Source organism: Bombus pascuorum, chromosome 1 (genome assembly GCF_905332965.1).
Source record: "Bombus pascuorum chromosome 1, iyBomPasc1.1, whole genome shotgun sequence".
Classification (NCBI taxonomy): domain Eukaryota; kingdom Metazoa; phylum Arthropoda; class Insecta; order Hymenoptera; family Apidae; genus Bombus; species Bombus pascuorum.
Genome location: NC_083488.1, coordinates 8,209,119 through 8,231,153, shown reverse-complemented (window position 1 = coordinate 8,231,153; position 22,035 = coordinate 8,209,119). Strand labels below are relative to the sequence as shown.

The window sequence follows — 22,035 nt, the reverse complement described above, 5'->3', positions numbered from 1 at the left end:
TCAAAAATTCAACCAAAGCAATTCAACTCGGCACATTTCAGAAAAGAAACTAGCAAAAATGACATTTCAGACATTCATCACATTCCACAGATAACTTTGTCTGCTGTTTGGAAAGAAACGTTACCGATCACGGATCCATTCGTCTCAATATGAAAAGTTTTTCACGCGGAGGCAGACGCTCGAAATATCGAGTCTCGAAATATCGATCTGGTTTCCCCAGCCATCCTTTTATCCTACATACCCGGCGAGCTCTTTTATCAGCCATCAGCCGGTTTCAACCTTTGTTTCGCGGGATATTTCGAAAGTACGAGTATTGTACGGTTTGGAAAATTTGTAACTTTATTCACAATCGATTCTATCGTGATGTATAAAAATAGGTAAAAATTATTAATCGATAAAAATGGCTAAAACTTATTCAACGTTTATTAACACGTTCTTTGTCCAGCGTGATTCGGCCAAGTTTCCTGCGGGGCCCAAATCCGACCACCTGTACGCAGAATGTAAATAGAGGGACAAGCAGGAATTCATCGTTTATCGCCTTAGATTCATTGTAAAGAAAAGATTATTTATTTCTGAAATGGTGAAAGCGATAAGCTTCCTAGTTAGAATATTCCGAGGGATTTCATGGCAGATATCTCAGATCTTTCATTTAGTCGAGAAGCATACTTGTGAGACGTACATCAGTGATTTTTTCATCCTCAAAATGTTCAGTAAACAGCGTGAAAATATATTTGAAAGTGAGAAGAGTAGTGATGATGGAGTCTATAACTATTGTTCGAAGTGCCCAAAATACCATGCGATATAGAATAATGTAGTATATTATCCAGAATTTAAATTAATAAAAAGTATGGTATAATGTGTTTTTAATATTTTTCTGTTGTATATCCTATATATAATATCGTATATTTAATTAACTCGAACAAGAAGAGCGTCACCATACTTTGGTGACGGGGCCCCCATGGAAGTATACCCGTCGCATAGATATGAGCGACGTGACGACGAACGTGTTAAGAATTGTCTCGTGTTATTTGTGTTGTAAGTTTTGTCACGCGGGATTTCGACTGTCATATTAAAGTAAAAAATATGAGTAAAATAGGAAAAAAAATTCATTGATTTCAATTCAGCTGATACCATCGATATTATTTCCAGCGTCAAATGAAACTGTTTCAAATTTGGAAAATAAATCTCAAACGATATTTCTCTACAGGAATTTCCTTCGCCGTTTTAACATCTAAAATCGACTCGATCGATTATATTCATGACATCACGTATTCTTTAATGATGGGTAATTCCATAAAGATAAAGTACCACCCATTTTTTCCGCTACAAACAATCAAACGTAACAACGCTTTTTGTGCGTGCCACGGTGATTTTCTTCGTTTAGAATCTCGTTGCCACGAGGCTCTGTCATTGGTATTCCTACGATTTGCGAAGGAAAAGGGAGCACAAAGCTTTTTGCTGTACTTAATAATCGACGACAGCCAACCACCGTAACTCCAGCAGCTCGCGACCGTGGTCGTTGGCTCCGAATAAATTTCTCGTGAAACGAGAAATTCGATAAATCCTCTTTACCCGGTCGCCGCGAGAAATGAGATTCGATCGTGTGTTCGAAGAATCGTTTCGTCCCGACACGACGATTCGTTGCTGTTTTATACGTGGAATTAATATTTTCCATATCTACAGTAGTAAATGTGCAGTCTGCGTGAACGATCAAAGGATTTTCACTGGAAAATCCAATAAAATGTATTGTGGTTTGCAGAAATCGAGACTTTTCACGGTGTTGGTTGTTCTTTGTAATTTTTTATCGCGACGGATTTTCTACGCAGCGAGTGATTTACTGTGGTAAAGAATTTTTTGCTTTCCCGTGATTTCTCGCGTGTAAGGACTTTTTCTATGTTACTAGTGACTTCTTGGTAATTTCTTAGAAATTTCTTGTATACAGAGTCTCTTCTATTTTTGATGAATATAATTGTCGTAGTTACTCTTATTGATAGGAAAAAATTATGACAAATTAATGGCCAACATTGTGATTTATGATTTTCTTCCCCGATGGTCTTTTTTTCCAAATTTCGAAGATCAACGATTTTCTAAAATGAAATTAGATATTTTCCCACACGTTGTACACGTACCTTTCTTCGTAAGGTAAACTCTTTAAAAGGTATTTGTAAAGGTTCATGTGTAGAGGATGATTGGTCGGTGAGGTTTAATGGACGAGATTGTTCGTTGTTGAAACCGTCGAATATATTTAAAATGATAAATTAGTATACAGATAATGTTCGCAACGATGCTCGTACTAACCGATTCGCTAAGATAGTGTATTGGTCGTAAACTAGGATCGCTAGTGACTCGTTAATTAGATTGCTGATAATTCGCTGATAATTCGTTGATAACTGATCGACAGCTGATTGTAACTCCTTTCCTTGCGATCGCGTCCGCTTATTTATCCTGGTCAGGGGAGAGTCGGAAGATTCAAATTTGTCTTAGAACGACGGTTGCTCTTAACCAACATGCCTCAAACAACGGTTTTTGCCTAGATATAATCTAGCGCTGATTTCGTGTGCCGAGGCACAACAACAACATGAGTCTCTCGCTTATCCTCGTCCTATGACTCATGCGTCGCTACATATTAATCCTTTGCACTCCGAATTTTATTTCAATTCGTTAGCAGCAACTCCCAACGCTTTGAAATTTACTTTAAGTAAAAAATAGGACAATTTAAATAAATAAAGGAAGAAACAAATTCACTTAAATACCAATTTTATTCACACTACTGTTGTATTTTCTAGTTTTTAAGTGTATGATATATCTTGAAACAATTTCCAGGATGCAATCCTGGTTTTCTTTCGCGCGTTTCACAAAAAAGTTGGGGCTGAAGGAATGTCGAGCGGGACTCGACAAAGCAGCTCCTGAGATAAAAACTGATGTCGAGTCGCACTAAACATAGGAGTGCAAAGGGTTAAAATATTTGTGTCTTAAGACGACTAATTTGAGAGATATTTCTCGTACCAGGAACAAGAAGAGACGCGAGACAGCACGTTCATATTTTGCACGAAATAAGAATATCGTTTTCAAATATCTCGCCAAATATTCACCAATTTTATATACATTTTGTTATTATCATTATTTCACGTTTCATTGATTAGAATGCTAATTATAATTTTCGAAACAGCATACCTGTACTGTCCAACGATTGGTTATGAAAGTTAGGTATAGTATCAGAACAGGTCGGGAATCTGTAACAGAAAGAATTATCGCAAGGTCAATTAGTGACCTGTTAAATTCTGATCAGGACGAACCGTTCGATAAAAATGATAAGTCTCCTCTTTCTTTTTTTCTTTTTTCTCGACTAAAAGGATGCTAACGTGGAACAGTAAGATATGCGATTGCATTGTACCTAGGAAAGACGGTTATCATTGATGCTATAGGATATTGAACGGCGCGCGAAACGAAAAGCTTAAACGAGACGATAACGAGAAACGGGAAACGAAATTTACCGGCAACGTGAAAATTACTAGGTATTTCCTCTTGGGAAACTTAAGAAGCTCTAGAGGCATTTCTCCAGAGGGAAGTTTCAGGAAATTGCTTTGGCTACGCCGTGCTCCGCTGATAGGAATTAGTTCGATGCCGCTTTTCTAGGTTCATGGCTTCTTTCGCTCTTTATGCCATTATTCAACCATTATTCCACACACATGCGCCACTTTTAAGAAAATTTAATTCATAAAATTGAGTAAGTACAGCGCAACTTCGCTTATCTTCGGCTCGTTCATACGAACCACATTTTGTTTAGCGTCAGTCACTATGAACTCATAAGTGAGCCTCCATTATCCGAATTACGTTGTTAGGGTGTGCTTCCGGTTATACGAACGCGTATTCTGAAGTTGTACAGGGCCGTGTGTTTTGTCTAAATTGACATATAATTTAATAGAATTTCCATGGAAAATGTTGTTCAATTTCAGCTATCCAAACATTGCCTGCTGTTGTTATCGGAATTAATAAAAGTAAGAGCAGCTAGTATGTAGTTATAATTAATAACTATATTTATTTTAAGGTAAAATAGCCGTTGCATTTCAATAAAAGTAAAAATAAAAACACCAGGAAAAATGTATTTTCAATTGAAATTTCTCCTATAATCGTCCAGAAGTGTGAATTCGAAAGGGTTAAATAAAGTCTATTCAATAATGTATACTGATTTCAATTTTAGTCTTAGCGTGCATATATTATACGTAGAAACATTAGAATCGAAAATGAGAAACGAAAGAACGAGAAAATTATATATTTTTCAAATTAATTCTCATCGCACTGTACTTCATTTTGTATCGTAAAATTTCTACAGACGAACCTCGATGAAATTTCCCAAACCTATCTATTTCAAAGAAAACTTATTCTCCTAACAAATATCTCTAATTAACGAAGCTCTAAATATCAGCTCGATCGATCAAAACCTAACATAAATACAACTCATACAAAAGCTCATATATATCAACTGTATACCATAAGAGAGCATAATAATCTGCTGAGGACTTCCGCAACTTTTTCACGACCTACATTAACCTCGAAATAACGTGATATCGTCCCGAAACTTGATATCTCTTCTCGCGAGTCAGCTGTGTTAACCGCATTTCCGCTGGCAAGAAATGGCATTTAATTACTTCATCGTCGGTAAATTCAATGGAAATATAATTACGAACTTACCATGGTGAATATCTTCCTTCCCTGTACGACTCGCTCCTTTTCCCTTCCACTTTTCTTCGTCACGTTTTATTCGTTAGTCCCGAAAATATATATTTATTAATTAAATTGAATTATTATTTAGTAATTGTATTTCCATTGAAAATCATATGAATATTTCCATTGAATATATACTCCATGTATATTTATATAGTGTCCAAATCCGACACGAGAAACTCGTTATCCACTCAGGCTGTTCGAAAGCGTCGTTTATTCGTGAAACTAATTTTATTAATTTCCGGAAGCGCGAAAAAGAGGAACAAGTTCCTCTTGGAAACGCCAGTGCATCTGGTCCCTTCTGAGGCTAACTTGCGGCTCCGCAAACGTCAGGAGAGCCATATATGAATTTCACCAACGATGCCTGTGCAATGGGAGTTTGTTGTTAACGGAACGACGATAACTCAATGATACTCTCCGTTTGCTTTCGCGTAATCAAATACGGTGGTGCGCGAAGGTTTCAGGCCATTCGCGTTATTAATCTTTGCGATAATATTGAAATGTGTTTGCAAGACAATGTTTTTCACCTGTCATTTCATGGACAATGTTTAAAGATAATACTCGCGTTGTTATTCATCCGTGGCTTTTCCCTCGTTCGTTAATTTTTTGAAATGACCAGGCAGGTAAAAATAAAAAATTCTCAGTCTAAACTTTACTTTAAAGAGTATAAGAAAGAAATGAATAACGTAAATTAGGTTTCCTAAAGTATTATAAACAGAGCAGTTGTCCAGTACTAAATGAATTTGTTAAGAAATTGTTCGACAAAGAAGAAATTGTTAATGTTGAGATTATTAGATGTATGTGAATACAAAGGAACGCGTGCATAAATTCTAAGGTAGAAAATATATTTTAAATATTGAAGTGTAAATACAAATCGGAATATAATTGAGGCGATCCAAAAGCCAACGTCGCTTATCTACTGTTTATGGTTTGCCTTCGACACAGTCTTTTGTCTATACGCTGTCGATGGCTTCAGTGCCTGAGAAAACTAAAAGACCAGATTTTTTTTTAGTTTATTTTGGTTTTTTACAATTTGTCCTGAAGGACATTTGGTAAAGTGTTATATCTTATTGGTAAAAAAATAAAATAAAAATAAATATAGCATGTGGGTGGCTACCCCCAGCGAGGTGCCAGCTTCGTGTTTGCTAGGTTATATCTTTTATGATAAAAGATCAGATGTAGAGTTTTCTTAGAAACGATGGCCACTTCAACAGTTAAAGACCGCGCAAAATTTGAATTATACTAAATCCACCTAGGAGTTTTGGAAAATAGTATAATATATTAGAATTGCTTTTAAGCGTTACATTTTAATTGCATTATACTTGGATGTACGTCATAGTACTTCAGAATATCGTATAAGAAAGCAAGCTCATGCTCGGAGAAAATGTAATACCAAACTTGATGCATTCGGTACACCAGTGTATTATTCGTTTAGTATAATGCGAGTCGAAGGAACAAGGTTCAAGATCACTCCACGAAGGCCTTCCTCGTATTCTTCGCTTACGTAGCAGCAGATCATTCCATCATCGTATCGTATCACCACCTGTATTTTATTACAACATATTACGCGAAGCTTTCAGGTTGAGAGACACGAACAAAGCTGGAACAAGTTCCTCTGGTTAAATTGTAAAACGCGGTAATAAGAAAAAGAAGGAAGCAAGACACGAGCCTAACATAAATTCCAACGTGCAACATCGTCAAGAACGGTCTCGCTACACCTCCAAGCATTCCAAAATTATTTCTCTGCGGTGCTCGGTGCACGGCCGACAAGAATAAAGAAAAGAAAACCTCGCTGAACGTCGTACGCGCGTATTTTCGCCGAGCATCTCCCGTCATAAATTTCCGTCACGCGGGGATGTTCCTATCGCGGAGGCCACGTTTCCTAAAGAGAGGAAGAGCATCAGGAAGGAAGAAAGGAAAAGAGAAAGGAGGCGTGTGGCCACTTTAATTTCGCGAGTGTTCACGGTGGCGCGGAAAATGTCCCCAATTTCGCGCGCGCCTCCGCGAAGACAAAGCAAGAAACAGCGAAAGCAAAGGAACAGGGACGAGAAAAGGGTTGACGGAGAAGAGGCTGGAAAAGAAGAAGTAGAGGCCGAGCAAAAATTCTCATTCTCCGTGAAAATATGGTGGAAACAAAGGGCGGCGACGGAGTTACAATTAGCGAAACAACGTGCAAGGAATGCCAGCCAGTCGGTGGTTTTGTTCGCGGCAAAGAAAAAAGAGAAAAGAAGATCGTAAAGTTTCGAGGGAGGATTTTGGTCGCAACGTATTCTTGAATTACTTCGAGCTGTTTCTCTTCTGTTTCCTGCTTCCCTTTGATATTTCACATTCTTCTTCGCTCCCTTTCTTTGACTGTTTTTTTGACAAAGAGGGTGGCTGGGAGGGACGAGAGGAAATCCTCTGGGGAGTTTGGTTTATTTACCTTGACCGAACGCGATTGTTTGCTTCGCGATTCGGTACACTTTCATCTCGCTTGTATTTTGAGCGCTGTTTCTGTCCGCCTGTTTCTATCGAAGATGGAATCTCCTGTGACTCGAGGAGCCTGGAGAATCGAGAAGGTTGGAAGGGTTTGGGAGATAAAATGTTTTTCTTATTGTTTGATGGAAATGGAACATGTAATTCTGGACGATATTTTTGGAGTAAATGTCTGTAATTTTTATTTAACTCTCGTTATTTGACTTTATTTTATTCTATTTAACTTTTCCTCTATATATATGATAAGGAGTATTTATTTATAATAAGAGAAATAACGTTTGATCGTTGATCATTAAATATATATGTTGATCTATTGACCAAAGATCAGATATTCATATATAATATATAAAATTATATATGATCAGCAGGGAACTTCGATTAGTACGTTTTTGCTGATTTTCTGATTTTAATGTCACTTTATGATTAAACAGAGAGAGAGAGAGAGATTTCATACTTACACGTATGTATACAAAGTCACGAGAATAATAGGATTATTTATAATAGATAATTAAGCTTCTGATATTTGTATTAATAAACCTTATTATTCTTCCTTTTGAACGTAACTAACAACAATTACCCATACGAGGAAAATTATTGCGCGTTATTCGTCAAATTGAAACTTTAGAAACGATTTTGGAAATATTTCATATACATCAATTTAACATCATATAACGACGCTACTGTAATATTACACAATTTACTACATCGTAGCATCTATTATATCGCAAATAATACTGTCGTGTAATATCGTGTATGATACCAATTGCACTGCAACAATGGAACGTAATATCTTGCAAAAATAATTCCATCAATTCTCCAAATCTCAGAACCATCTAAAATACTCTAAAATCGTATAAGCCTCTAAAAACACATAGTAATCTTAATCCTGGATTGGCAGTTGCTTCACTGGACCACCACCCGTCACACTGGCTAAATTTTCGTACATTTGGAATTCTGCAAAAATTTGTTAAAGCACTCTCAAGCACGTAGCTTCAAGTTCATAAAATCCAACTGGCCATAAAAGAAGGAAGAATCCTTTTGTTCGCAATTATTTTGCAATACAATAACTAATATCCTGCGCCCACGAAAGACCTGAATAATATCATTTCAGGTTTAAAAATCTAAAAAATTCTGCCACATAGACCGTAATCCACAAAAGTGATAAACAACAATTTAGGAAATCGAGAGGAAGAGAAAAAAAATATAAATAACGGAATAATAAAAACGAATAAATCGCTAGTGTGGAGCGTGAAAATCGCGACACGCGTTTCGGGCGAGGCGTTAAAATCCAGAATGGAAAAAAAAAAGAAGCGAAATGGTAGGTGGAAGAGAAGGACGAGGAGAAGAGGGGAATAAAAGTCGTCAGAATAAATTGGAGGCAGTAAAATTAAGCGGCCGACGTAGCCGCTATGTCGTTCTTATTTTTGTTTATCGTTCTATTTACCGTTGTGTTAAATTCACCCGCTGTCTTGGCTGATATACGAGCCGAAACGGAGATGGCGGACGCTGGCGATGCATCGTGCACGGGCGCGCGAGAAAAGCGACGCTTAACGGGTGGTGCGTGAGCCGGACGGACGACAAATTAGCCAACTTTATTTCGATTTTGTTCGCTTCGCCGTTCTGTCACTCTTTTTCCTCTTTCTAATTAAAAAAATCTTTTTTCTATTTTTTCTCTTTTTGTCGAACGCGAATAAACGATCCCATAACGCGCTCGTTTGACACCGCTCCGCCCCTTGACGATGGATTTTTCAAACGAACGGGCTTAATTAATTGAAAACGCCCCCTCGTTTTTGTCTCCGACCGATCGTTCAGCTTCGTTCATTGTCTCGACTGACACAACGGTTCGGTGCATTTTTAACGGGAGAATTGGCGCGTTGGAGAATTTTGAAGGACGCTTTTGTCGAATCAGTCGGATTTTTAATGCCTGATCGATCGATTTGCTTCATTTTGAAAAGAACAATGTTATAATCGAAAAATATGTCAGCGGAATTATTTAACAACGGTTTCAGCGACCGAGTATTTTCTGAAATATTCGTGATGGCAGTAATTTGGCGATTAATCGATACGGTGACTTAATTCGATTGTACGTGACTCTAAAATGAAACCTGTTTCAATACACGGAGCATTAATTCGTTTTAAAAATACCCTACGATAAAAAGCCAGAAATTTGTATAAATTATTAGCATTATTTCTTTAAGAAAATTATATGCATAAACATAAATTTAAACGTAAATTGTGCTCGAAGATAATTCAATATTACTTCTGGAGAGAATATCTGCAAGAAATAAACCCCCAAGTCCGTCATTTTGACGTTTGTAGGTTCTACCGTTGAGAATCTTCAACCATAAAACTTCGACCTTCTTTATCGAACCATACAATCTGATCAATCATAATATACATACATACACGTACACATTGCTATTTTTTCATAAATAAATTTCATACCCCTATGAAACAACTATCGCGCAAACACGACAATACAGATACGACTTCTTTATCTATCGCAACAAACCCGAAATGCTTGCAGAATTCGTGCAGATCGATTCGCGTATAAATTCGAAGCAAAATAACAGGCAAATGCAAGAGAACGCAAGGAAATTTAATTGAACAAATAATAACTATGTGTCGCGCGCGGCGAACAAAAATTGCAGCCGAAATTCCAGTGAAAATAGAAATTTTTCATGGTTTTAAGTTAATACCATTCGAACGATAAAAGCTGGCAGGAGGGAAATCTGCTTACCGTGTGTTGGCAACTTCTTTCAACCTGTACGCGGCAAGATTAATGTCGAGTTCCGGCAAAATAAAATGAATCACTTTTAATTTGTCGACATCCCTCGACATTCTGCCCCCTCTGGCAGCGCACGCCATCCCGTTTAACCCGATGTTTGCATATGCAGTGTCGCGGACAAACCCTCTCGAACCTCGCGGCGACTTTTACCCAACTCGTATATCAACCACGATTCCGGTTACAACCCTGGTGTTTCTTGCGCTGGCGAGTTTACTGGCTGTGCGTACGTTGCGAGTATTTATCGAACGATATAAAAGAGCAATGCGTCTAGTGGCAGGGTTGTCGCCAAAGGTGCGTAAGTCTGTGTTGCTGTAAATCTCTGCATACGACGAGTTGCACCACCATTCTGTTATTCCTTCCAGGAAAATACGAATCATTTCTTGTGTCTGAAAATACATAAACAATTTCTTCCAATAACAATAACGATACTAAAAATCCTATTAAAAAAATACATGTGTTATTCTGTGGAAAAGATATTACCTACAAGTCTAATACCTAAGCCCAACCTAAGCATAATCCAATAAAAGAAAATTCGAATAATCCGTTGCTGGTTACTCTTGTCCAAAATCCCACGTATTTCTAGCTTCCTGAAGAAACTACATGAAAGAGTCAGGGGGAAAATATTCCGAGCACTGGAACGCGCTTCAATCACGCAACGTTTACGATCATTCGCCACTTAACTAACCCCATGCAATATAAGGGAAGGACCCCTTAAACTTAAAGTACGAAATGTCCAATTAATACTAAGAAACAAGTGAAATGCAATTTCAAGAATTACAATGGTGCCAAAATTTCATCGAAATTGCTCGTTCGACCAGCATTAAAAACAGCGGTTGGCGGGTCTCCAATTAAAATAACATAATCTAATACCTAAGCACAACCTAAGCATAATCCAATAAAAGAAAATTCGAGTAATCCGTTGCTGGTTACTCTTGTCCAAAATCCCACGTATTTCTAGCTTCCTAAAGAAATTACATGAAAAAGTCAGGGGGAAAATATTCCGAGCACTCGAACGCCCTTCAATCACGCAACGTTTACGATCATTCGCCACTTAACTAACCCCATGCAATATAAGGGAAGAACCCCTTAAACTTAAAGTACGAAACGTCCAATTAATACTAAGAAACAAGTGAAATGCAATTTCAAGAATTACAATGGTGCCAAAATTTCATCGAAATTGCTCGTTCGACCAGCGTGGAAACCTCCGGTTGGCAGGTCTCCAATTAAAATTGCATAATTTAACGCGGCGGAACGAGGTCAATAATAAAAACTAGGAACGATAACGAACAAACAGTTGGTTTAAAAAGCGGTTGCAGGGGGCAAGGCAAGCATCGGGAACCGAGCGTTTTATACATACCACGTGTAGGCATTTAATCACACTTCCGGTGGTGCGCACCAGCTCTATATATATAGCCACCACCCTATTTTCCAGCTCGTACATCAGCCGGAGGAGCACCCCTTTTTCTACATTTGCAGCGTCAGGTACACACGTGTACCTACGTGCCATCGCGTTGAATATGCGATGAGAGAACGTGCGCCAACCAACCCCTACGCAAACGCGTTTTTCATCCCCCCGACCTATCCACGCGCTTTTTTACCGGGCTTACTTCACCTCTTCCACTGGCTCGCGACCACGAGGTCTGGACTGTGTCTTGTGGAACCAGGTGATCCCTCCAGATAGACCAGGCCAAGAATATGCAGCTACAAAGGTTGAAAGTGGTGATTCGATTTAGATTGAGCGATATTCGTTTCGCTTACGTAAGCGAACGTAGCCTGTTTGATTATTTTATAGGGATTTTTATCGCGCTATACTTGACAAAGGTTGGAAAGAAGGGGATGTGAGGTATATGTGGGAATAAAATTGCGATTAGAGTAGCCCGAGGTTTTTTATACAACTTTTACGGACATTAGCGAAACAACGAGACTACACAAGGGTTTATATCTATTCTATTCCATAAAACATTGTAACAACTATTTTCGATATTTCTTACAGTCTTGTATATTACGTGCATTTTCTATATTCTTGAGCTTTTCAACTTTCCATAGATGCACGATGTATATTAAACGACAGAAGTTTGCCACAGTACGACGTAATACGTTTTAACGAATTTCATTCATTTTCAGATCAATTGAACATATTCTAGCATTCCCTTTTTCGCTACATAAAAATTTCTTTTAGATGTAGTTATGGTTGTATAACGGGATAATTAGTGACAGAATAAATGCATTTCCGATCGATAGATGCAATAGAACGAATTTTTGTTTCGTAAAATGTTCACGTACATTATATAATTCTTCTATACTTAAATCCCCTATTACATTTGAAAATCTAGAAAAATATGAAAAAAGCCTTCTTCTCTGAAAATATTCCGTATGATACCGCCAGCAGCTTCTACCGGATCAAATTAATCCGAATCCTAGATTCATGAACGAGTGAAATGTTTGAAGTTTCTCGTTCTACCATCGTATGACCAGCGAATCGAAATTTTCACGACTCGGAAACGAGAGATTCTAACCGGAGCAAGGAATTTCGTTGGTGGCCAGTCACTTCCAGAGCTACGGAAACGCGATCGAATTTCTTGGTCCGGGCAGGAAACGAAACGAAACGACGCGACACGGTGAATTAAAAGCTGGTATCAGGAGGAAAGCTTCTTTTCGGCCACCATTCGCGGTAATACGAATTTATGGCGCGCCTTCCAATGGCATTTCGTGTTTCGTCTTTATCGACGCGCTACTTCTAACGTTTCGCGTCCGAGCAACGTTGCGCGGCAGGTATATTCTTATTTATTTTAGTCGTGGTGATAATAAAATGTGCAGCGCGAGATATAAAAGAGGCTAGTAGCTTTATACGTTTTGGAATTATTTGTCTGCATCGTGAAATTAATTCTACATGCGATGGAATTTAATTAGAAAGCAGTTGAAATAATTAGAAAGTTGGTACTAATGAATTTTATGTTAAAGGTAAAGCAGAGAATAGAAAATTAATTAGTACTGCTCACATTGGTTGCAATAAATTTTAGAAATATAAAATAATATTTATAAGTAACTCGTACATTATTAACATTTAATAATATTTAATCTTCAAAATAGTGTAAAGATAATTCAATTTTATGACGCCCCAGTTATACATAGTTATACATATTATTGTCCATTTAAATTCCATGGAAAACAACATTAAATGATCTATGAAATTAAACATTATCTCTTCACAATTTCACTTCGGTTTTTGTTTGATATGTTAATAAATGTATTCGATTAAAGTTTTACCATATCATTTACGATATGATATTAAATATTTGATTTGAATAAATTACAACATTGTATATTTTTAACATTCTATTCTGTGGGAAATTCGATAATATTCGTGACGAATTCTAATATATTATCGATGATATTTGCAAAATACGTAAATGGATTATTCGATTTAATTCAGTTTCGTAAACGTCGATTTTAATATTGATTATTTAATGCAGCCCAATTTGGGCCATCTCGTTAAGAGATTCGCTGCCAAAGTATCAATAATTAAATTACCTGAATAAAATAATACCGATTGAGCAAACACACGGAATATCGATATTAAATTGGACGTTTACAATACTCTAAATAAATTATCGGACCAACGAATGAAATTTTCAAAACCCTTCTGCAACTGAACCTTAACCGTATCTAAATTAACGTTAAATAGGATTATTTGGTCAATTTCATTTCGTTTCGTATACTTTATCGCTTCAGGTAAAATACAGAACAATACTAAAAATTCTTACAGAATCAAATTTACTAACTGCGAATTGCCAATATTTGTGTATTTATGGAACATTTAAAAATAAAAAGTATTTAAAGAACATATATGTAATATTCGAAAATACGTAAAATGAAAAACGAAAAATAAAAGAATGGTTAAAATATGAAAATTGTAAAAATAAATACAATAAATAAAACGAACTCCTAATTTCTTTACACACGTATGTAATTCCTTTAATTATATTCATAAAAATCCGCAGCATATAGTGTATTGTTAGAATACTTCAATAATATTTCATAATCGTGATTTAAAGTAAATACTCGTAAATAAAAAAAAAGTTGTAGCTACGACAGAAACGCGATAGATTCTCTTCTACATTCTGTACTTTCTACCCCAGATTCCTATCGTAATTTCCAATATCTGCCACCTAAAATAAATCGAAACTTCCGCTCGCACTATGAAAAACTGTACGCATAACGTAAACCGATAATTAGATTCTCCACCTTAAATTATTCGTCTATCATAACCCTTGACGAGGAAACCTTGCGACTGAAAATAATTTAAAAATTCCTCTATTCACCGAACAGAATAATGCATTAATTATAGAAAGCAGTGAAATGAACCTCAAGCAAGTAAATTCAAATTAAACGAGTCTTTCTCGAGTTCCAACGAACCTTTGTAAAGTAAATATATCCAGCAGGAAGCCATCGAAGCGAGAGAAAAATGCTCTTGATCTCAGAAAATAGAAATTCTCTCCCATGATACTAGAAGAACGAGAGAAAGAAACAGAAAGAAGATGAACCAATGGATATGCTGCTGCAGAAGTTGCCCATTCGAGGCCAGAGGATAGCACAGAGTAAATTCCCTAAAGCAAAAATCATGCGCCTCACGGGTTGCTTGTTACATGTCGAAATATTGCAGCGTGGTATCGAAACGGCCGCAATGCGTCGGGTTCGACACTATCCCAGATGGAGAACCCGGATGGCGTGACAAATGGCCGCGAACGTTCTGGAGCGCGAGGCCGGTAGTATAGCAACAACAAGAAAAACGAGAAACGTTGAAAATCCATTTTGGTATTGAAAATGAGTGCTGTATGATCACTGATAAATATTAATTCCAATGGCTTAATTCTCTTCTGTACCCGTTCGAATTTCTCTGCGAGGAATTTTCCAACTTTTCTGTTGATTTTCCAAATCCTTATCCAGGTATTTCGATTTCTTCAATTTTATTCGAACATTTTTACCTCTTAAATTAAATTTTTCTTCATACGTTGATGGAGATAAATATACTTTATTTTGCGATAAAAGACGATTAAAAATGCAAACGAGTGCGTAATATATTTTTCGTAAGATTCGTAGATCAATTCATAAAAGGTAGCTTAAATTGGCCAGAATAAATGGATGTATACGTCACAGTCATGTACGTGAACTAGGTATTTTTTATTTCCTTCATTTTCTTCTTTTCTCGGTCTTTTGTACCTTTCAATTATCGTTAGAATTTACATGGAATATAAATAGCTTATATTCTCCTATACTGTTTCTACTCGAAAATATCTATTATATTATATATGGATTAAATACAAGGAAAGGCAATTAAAATTGAAAGCGAGTGGTAAAAATAGTTCATTGTGTCTTTACCTCTCATAAAATAGAGGAAACATACAATATAATATTCTCTTTTGAGGACGTGGCTTTGTGCCCGATGCTTTTAGCTCCAGCTATAAATTCAATTTCCTGATGTGCATTAAGAAGACAAGACACCAAAGAGAATAATTAAAATAACGTGATGTAATCCTAAAACGTCTGCTAATATCGATACACAATTGTTAACTCTTAAAAGTCGAGAATTTCCATTGTAAAGATCTACTTTATTAACTTACATATATCACATAAAGGGCATAAGACATTTGGCAACAGGTATTTCAATCTCTGTAAGGCTCCACCGTAGAACTGACGGATAATTAGTCCGCTTAAAGTCACTAAACTCACCTGTTCACGCAGAATCAATTTTCAAATAATTATTTATAACTGACACATTTATTTTCTCGTCAATATCTACTCGTTAGTAGATGTACAGTTGTACATAATTGTTAAAGATCAGATCAAAGAGACGATAAAGATGAAATTAAAGAGTGTTTTTACATAAATTCCATATACGCCACCCTTTCATAAAAATATGCAAAAACATTCGTGCAAATGAAATGTGAAACTAATTTTCGATCAACATTACACGCTGTAAATTATACATTGTCATGCGAGACTCGAATCAGCCGCATAACTTAATGATTCTAATCGGCCGGAAAACGACTATAATTACAGCGAACCCCATCGAATCCGGGAAACACGCGCGTAACTCGATAATTAGATGAAGGCGCACGGAACTCGAACGGAACTGCACACGTCTACGCTTTGGACCCACGTTGACGCGCACAACCCGATTTCGTTCGAGGAAAAATCGGATAACGAGGAAATTTCCGGGCAACGACTTTCCACGACGAGAAAGAGACTCGCGAGGGTTTTATTTCGCTCGGCTATCGACAAACCATAAACGATTACGCGCACGCAAGCTCGCGGCGGTAGTCGTCTATGCGCGAGATTTCGATGCACCGCTGCTACCCAGAGATCGATGAAATAACGTGCCTCTGTAACTTGGTAAAACGCGGTTATTGCGGGAGATTCGTTATGGATCCACGGCGTTCGTCCTCTCTCTTTCAACATCGTTTAACACCGCGAATTACGCTCGAGACACAGCAGTTTACGAAGGTACTCGGAACACTTGTAAACTTTCTCCTCTACGCATAGTACATTGTATTACGCGTGTTACACGAAACATTTTGAAATTTGAAAGTGTCGAGGTGCTGTAATGAGATCCGATTATGATATTGGCAAATATCCAAATTATGATATCAGCAAAGTTTAAAACGAATCTGAATTATACACATACGTATGTTGTTCAATTTTGTTATATGATTTCGATAATTGATTGTTTAAATACTTACGTAATCTCTGTGAAACGTACACTTGTATTAAATATAAAGACAAATATATTTGAATTTTTTTCTTTTATAAATGATACGCATATAATTATGGACAAACGAGATAAATAAATTATCCCTTCGTTAGATAAATTTTACGAAATAACGCGTTCATGTTAACAAAAAGGTGAGTAAACCCATTACTCGACTTAATTGTCTTCTACCGTCTTAGAGTTATAGCTTGTCCCAGTTACGATGCTTGGCACATTGTTACATGTACATAAATTACTAGATATTTACTAGCCATTATAAATCTACCGAAATGTCTAGATACTTGCGAATGATAGTATATGTATAACAGAGATTTTGAGAGTTTCGCCTGACCTCGTAAAGATAGAATGGATATGGTGGTTTCCGAGGCGTGTTACACACGCGGGGATGGCTATACACTCGTGTTTGAATATTGCATACGTCGCTCGATACAGCGACGGCGACGTTACGTAACGTGGGAAACAACAGGCAGAGATCGTATACCCGGTGTGTGTTTTTAGCGATGCGTTTCGAGTGTTGGGGCGTGAGTGGAAAACAGAATGTGGGTTATTGTCGTCTGAATGGAAATCGATTTGTTTAGCCTGCAGTTGTGAACGGTTGATGCGCTTCTTCTGCTTCTGTTTTTTCATCTATGCGCTAGATGTTTCCTTTTTTCGGCCACTTTTGTTCTCTTTTCGATTTTGGTGGGGCAGTAGCGGCGATTGTTCCGGAGTAACTCTTTCATATTTCATCTTTTTTAATGTGACCTTTCCTTTTTTATTCCTGGGCATACGCTTCTTTGTTCTTAACTATAATTATATAGAACAAATTTTTGGTATGCTTAAATTTCAGCCTTTTGACGATTGATATCAAGATTGATGTTTGCTTCCAGCTTAAATCCCTCCTTCCTATTTTTATTTCTTCCAAAATTATGTTCCTTAATTTTACATTTCTATATTGTATCGATTTCGAGATTTCCTCAATTTCGCAACTGTAACAATTATTACTTATTTACAGTTCTCATTTTATTCATTTTTAGTATCAATGTGTTTAACTAATTTGGTCCATTAGTTGCATGTGGAATTCAGAAAATTGAGAGAAAGTCCCAAGAACCAGGAGAGAATTGTACGTAGACCATAGCGGTGGGAGTCTAAGTATCTAAGCCATTCTCGCTACTGGTTCCTCGGTACTCGTAGTCATCTACTTTACTACTAGCGAAAGAGGACCTATTAAGGACTTCTTCATGCGGTTTCACTACTTCTTCTTGCGTTTCTATTCATTTCCTATATTTTTAGATAATACTTTTTCTGTTGATATTTTATTATTTATTACTCATTAGTCGTTATACTTAACGTTTTTTTTTTTTTTTAAAGACTTCTACATTTCATTTCATACGTGCGTAATTCTCAAGGCATAGTCGCTCTATTAACGTGTAATAGCAGCTGTTCTTTTCCTACAGGGGACTTTTGCGAATAACGCGGGACATTGTCTTTTATAGTCACGTTATTACGCTCCCTTATGGAGCCTTTTCTGAAGCTACAGAAATCTGCAAAGAGCCAGAGGTAGAAAACACAAGCGAAAACACGAAAGCTTACCATATGAGAGAAACCAAGCAAGGGGAGAATATTTAGAAATCCATGTAAACCGAGAGAAAACATTTTTTAACTATGTAACATTCGGTCAATTTAATTTTCCCACTGCGGAGATACAAGAACTGATTATAACTTTGCATCCAACCTTTTGGTATTCAAACAGAAATTCTTTGCGCGAGTTAGTGGGTTACGATTTAAAGGACTTTAAAAAAGATTCCAAAGACAATTAACATTTAACGTTTAAAGAAAATCCGTCAGAGAAGATAATCGAAGAGACTTCGAAAAATTCCAAAGATTACTTTATTCACAATTTTTTAACATTCGAACATAACTTCTTACCTAACTCTTCCACATCCAAACGTACCTTTAAACCTAATCTTTCAACGTTTGAGAAAAATCTTCGCGAGAAGCAAGCCAAGATTTCCAAGTGAAACGAACACCAAATAAAAGTTCATATCTCACTTTTAAACATTTAAACCATATAAAATAATCCCTTATTGAAAAAAAGAAAAAATCCAAAAACACGAAACCACTAAGCTACTCTATGACCTGAAAATATGAGAAAAATAATGGAAGGGAAAAATGGAAATAATAGAAATAATGGCCCATCGATTTCCCTCGAAAAAAGAACACGCGTAAACAAAAAAACCCATTCTTTAACGATCGATCTCTCGATTCCAGAAACCAGAATGTCTCTCTGCCTCTTATCTCGGAAAAGGGAGGAAGAAGAGCGTTTGAACGAAGGTCGGTTCGCGCATGGGATGAAAAGCGTGTGTTGCGATTTCGAGGATCGAATTCCTCGACAAGTTGCGAGTGGAACGCCTCCCCTTTGCTCTCGTACAATTTCGAGGACTCTTCTAGGCGAACGTACGAGGAAAACTCGTGGAATTTTGAGGGGAAGACACGTGCTACGTGTATCTCGACCTATACATCCACGCGTACATCCAGTCTCTGTCTTTGTGCTTCTCAGACGAATAGCGGAATGTTCAATGATCACGCTAATGGATTACGGTTAGCTTGATTTTAATCGAACCCCAGAGTACACCGAGACTCGGGCTTCAACCATTTAGATATTGCATCCTGGATAAGGAACTAGGATAAAGGACCAGGTAATTGGTAACAGTGGACCAGCCATGTTTCGTGGTGTGTTTAATTTTGCAGAAGCAGAAATAATTGAGTGGAAGTGTCAAATACGGATCTGAAGCACATGTAACAGACTTTGGGAAAAAGCTTCTTAAGTTGCAAATAGCTATGATGTTTTTTTCGTTCTACATTATGTTCCAACGAAACATTACACTTCGTGAACCTATCGCTCATTTTTAAAGACTTCTGTCTCTGAATTTTTTCCATTTACCTACGTCATATTAAAATATTCCTTTTAATTGACGCGTTAAAACCAATTCAGTTGAAAACTCAATTCGAATATATATGGCTTCCATATATCCAATATTTGTGGTTCTTCGAATTTTTTAACAAAATGTACTAGTAGAAACAAGATTGAAGCTCGAAGAACTATAAATATGTCGTCTAATAATTTATAATAGATAATATAATTTAGAATTAACTAATTCAAATACCAACTACTCCTCCAACTAATCTCCTTTCTAAGAGGAATGTTCAGCATCGGAAGGATCTGGCTGAAACTTCTATATTTCTCCCTCTCGCAGATGTCAAACATCAAACGAAAAACAGAAGATTTTCCGTAGAATTTTCCCAAACGCAACCTAGTGCTTGCAGAGGAACACGGTAATACTCACTTTCACCCTGATCGGGCTAATGGATTTCAGCTTCGATAATCTTAATCAAGTAAGCCTGGAGCAGCCATCGAATGCACGCGAGTGATATTAAGGTCTTAATATTTGAAATCAAACTTCCGGACTTACAAGGTCGCTCGACTAGCACCGTCCCCTAGCAGCCAGTCAACCTTTTAAACATTAAGTTGCGAGGAAGCAGATACGTCTCGCCATAGAAAGAGAAGGAGAGATGATGCCAACGAAATCTCGAGATTTCTTAGCGAAAATTGCACTAGCTGCTGGAAGGATGTAGTTTTAGTTGCAAACTGCTGCTTCGCGTCTTAACAACCAACGTTTCCGCTGATATTCCAGACGAATTCGTTGACAATTTCTGTTTTATCGTTGTTCGTAATCCCCTCTCCAGTTCGCTTCATCCATGTCCTCCTGTAGACGTGTTACTTTCACTGTACTAGTTTCTACTTATTCCTCGTGTTCGTTCTCCTCTTTGGAATTGAGAACAATTAACGTGGAATGGGAGAACAACCCTCGTGATTCCAGCCTTCGAGTCGTAGATCAGGCGATTAACGCGGGTACCGTAGATCCTTGTTCGGAGGTTTCGGTTTGGAGGATACAGATAACGCGTTCCAATTTTTACGACCGGTTTTAATACCTTTAATCATATAATATGTGATTAACGCGGTTTTTAATGGCAGAGAAATTAGAGTTCTCAGATTTCGCGAGATACTAAAATAATTCTTCCTCTGGATAATCAGAAAGGAATGGCGATTGCTGTGCGTTCCTTGGATTTTAGAAAGTATATTTAGTATAATAATATAATTTCCGATTAACGCGTTCTTTAGCGGAAAAGAAACCAGAATTCTCGTGTTTCAATGAAATGATCCTCTCGAAATATTAAAAATACTGTGTTTAGATAATTAACGAAGAATGGATGATACTATACATTCCTGAAGTTTTACGGAATATTTTTGGCATAATCGTATAATTTGTGATTAATTCGTTTTTTTAATGAAAAAGATCACATATCTTAAATCTTGGCAAAATCATTGTGACAATTATTTATTTGCGAAATAATTATTTGCGGGGTTTCTTTCAAAATCACAGCTTCTTGAAATATCGACAAACTCGCACAGTCGATATTCCCGACGAGCAACCGAGCTTGCAGCTGCGTTTCGCACGCTCGTGAATTTTCAATTCCATTGTGCGCTGGCCGTTGTTTAAATTGGCCTGGTTGCTCTTTGATGTAAATTTGACGCCAGCGAAACACCCGGAGGAATTCATACTTACCCTGTGCAATTGTATTCGCAACCACCCTGCTTCGAATCCTGCTGTACACTACTTCCTGTAATGTAGCTGTGTAATCTCAAATGTTCTCAAAATGTTCCACAATTTGTTAAGACGATGAAAATTTTGGATACACGTCCCTGATAATTTATTTAATTTCTCATAGAAACAGTGTCCTATGTAATTTGCGTTCGTAATATTGAAATTGAAATTATTATTTAGTGATAATTGCGATAACAAATGGTCCGTGGATTTTTGCCACTAACGGATTAAGTCTTGGTAAAAATTCTTATCAGACCAAAGAATGCATGATAATCGCTATTTTCCTCTGACTATTTAGAATCTACAGAGAGGTTTATTTTAAAACATGTATCACAGGCTATAGGCTTAAACAAGTCTGAGTTTGACAATATTTTGTATCAAACTTTACAGATATATTATAAGAAAAAATGTAAAATGTAAAAAGAAAAGAAAGTAGCAATTTTTCCCTATATCGAATTAATTCTTGAAAATACGACGATTAGAAGCTTGTAGTATTTCAAACGTAATTATTTCGTACGAAATTTTTCAGAAATATAATCCGAGAGAAAATTTACTGTGTAAATTGCTGGTAAAATTTTAATTCTTAAAAGCGTAAATTTTCCAGGAGAATTAATTATCCGCTTGCATTCGCA

At 36.9% G+C, this 22,035-nt stretch overlaps 1 protein-coding gene across 4 annotated transcripts in view; it reads right to left on the bottom strand.

Annotated features, from left to right (window-relative positions):
- LOC132916297 (prolyl 4-hydroxylase subunit alpha-1) overlaps positions 1-22,035 on the bottom strand; it is a 295,125-nt gene that overhangs the window by 190,111 nt on the left and 82,979 nt on the right. For 3 of the 4 annotated variants that reach the window (XM_060976181.1, XM_060976188.1, XM_060976207.1), the window contains exon 2: positions 3,175-3,233. The exons of the other annotated variant lie outside the window; for it this stretch is intronic. In XM_060976181.1, the coding sequence (XP_060832164.1) occupies positions 3,175-3,233 (59 nt within the window). The remainder of the gene's footprint in view (positions 1-3,174; positions 3,234-22,035) is intronic. 4 annotated transcript variants of the gene reach the window in all.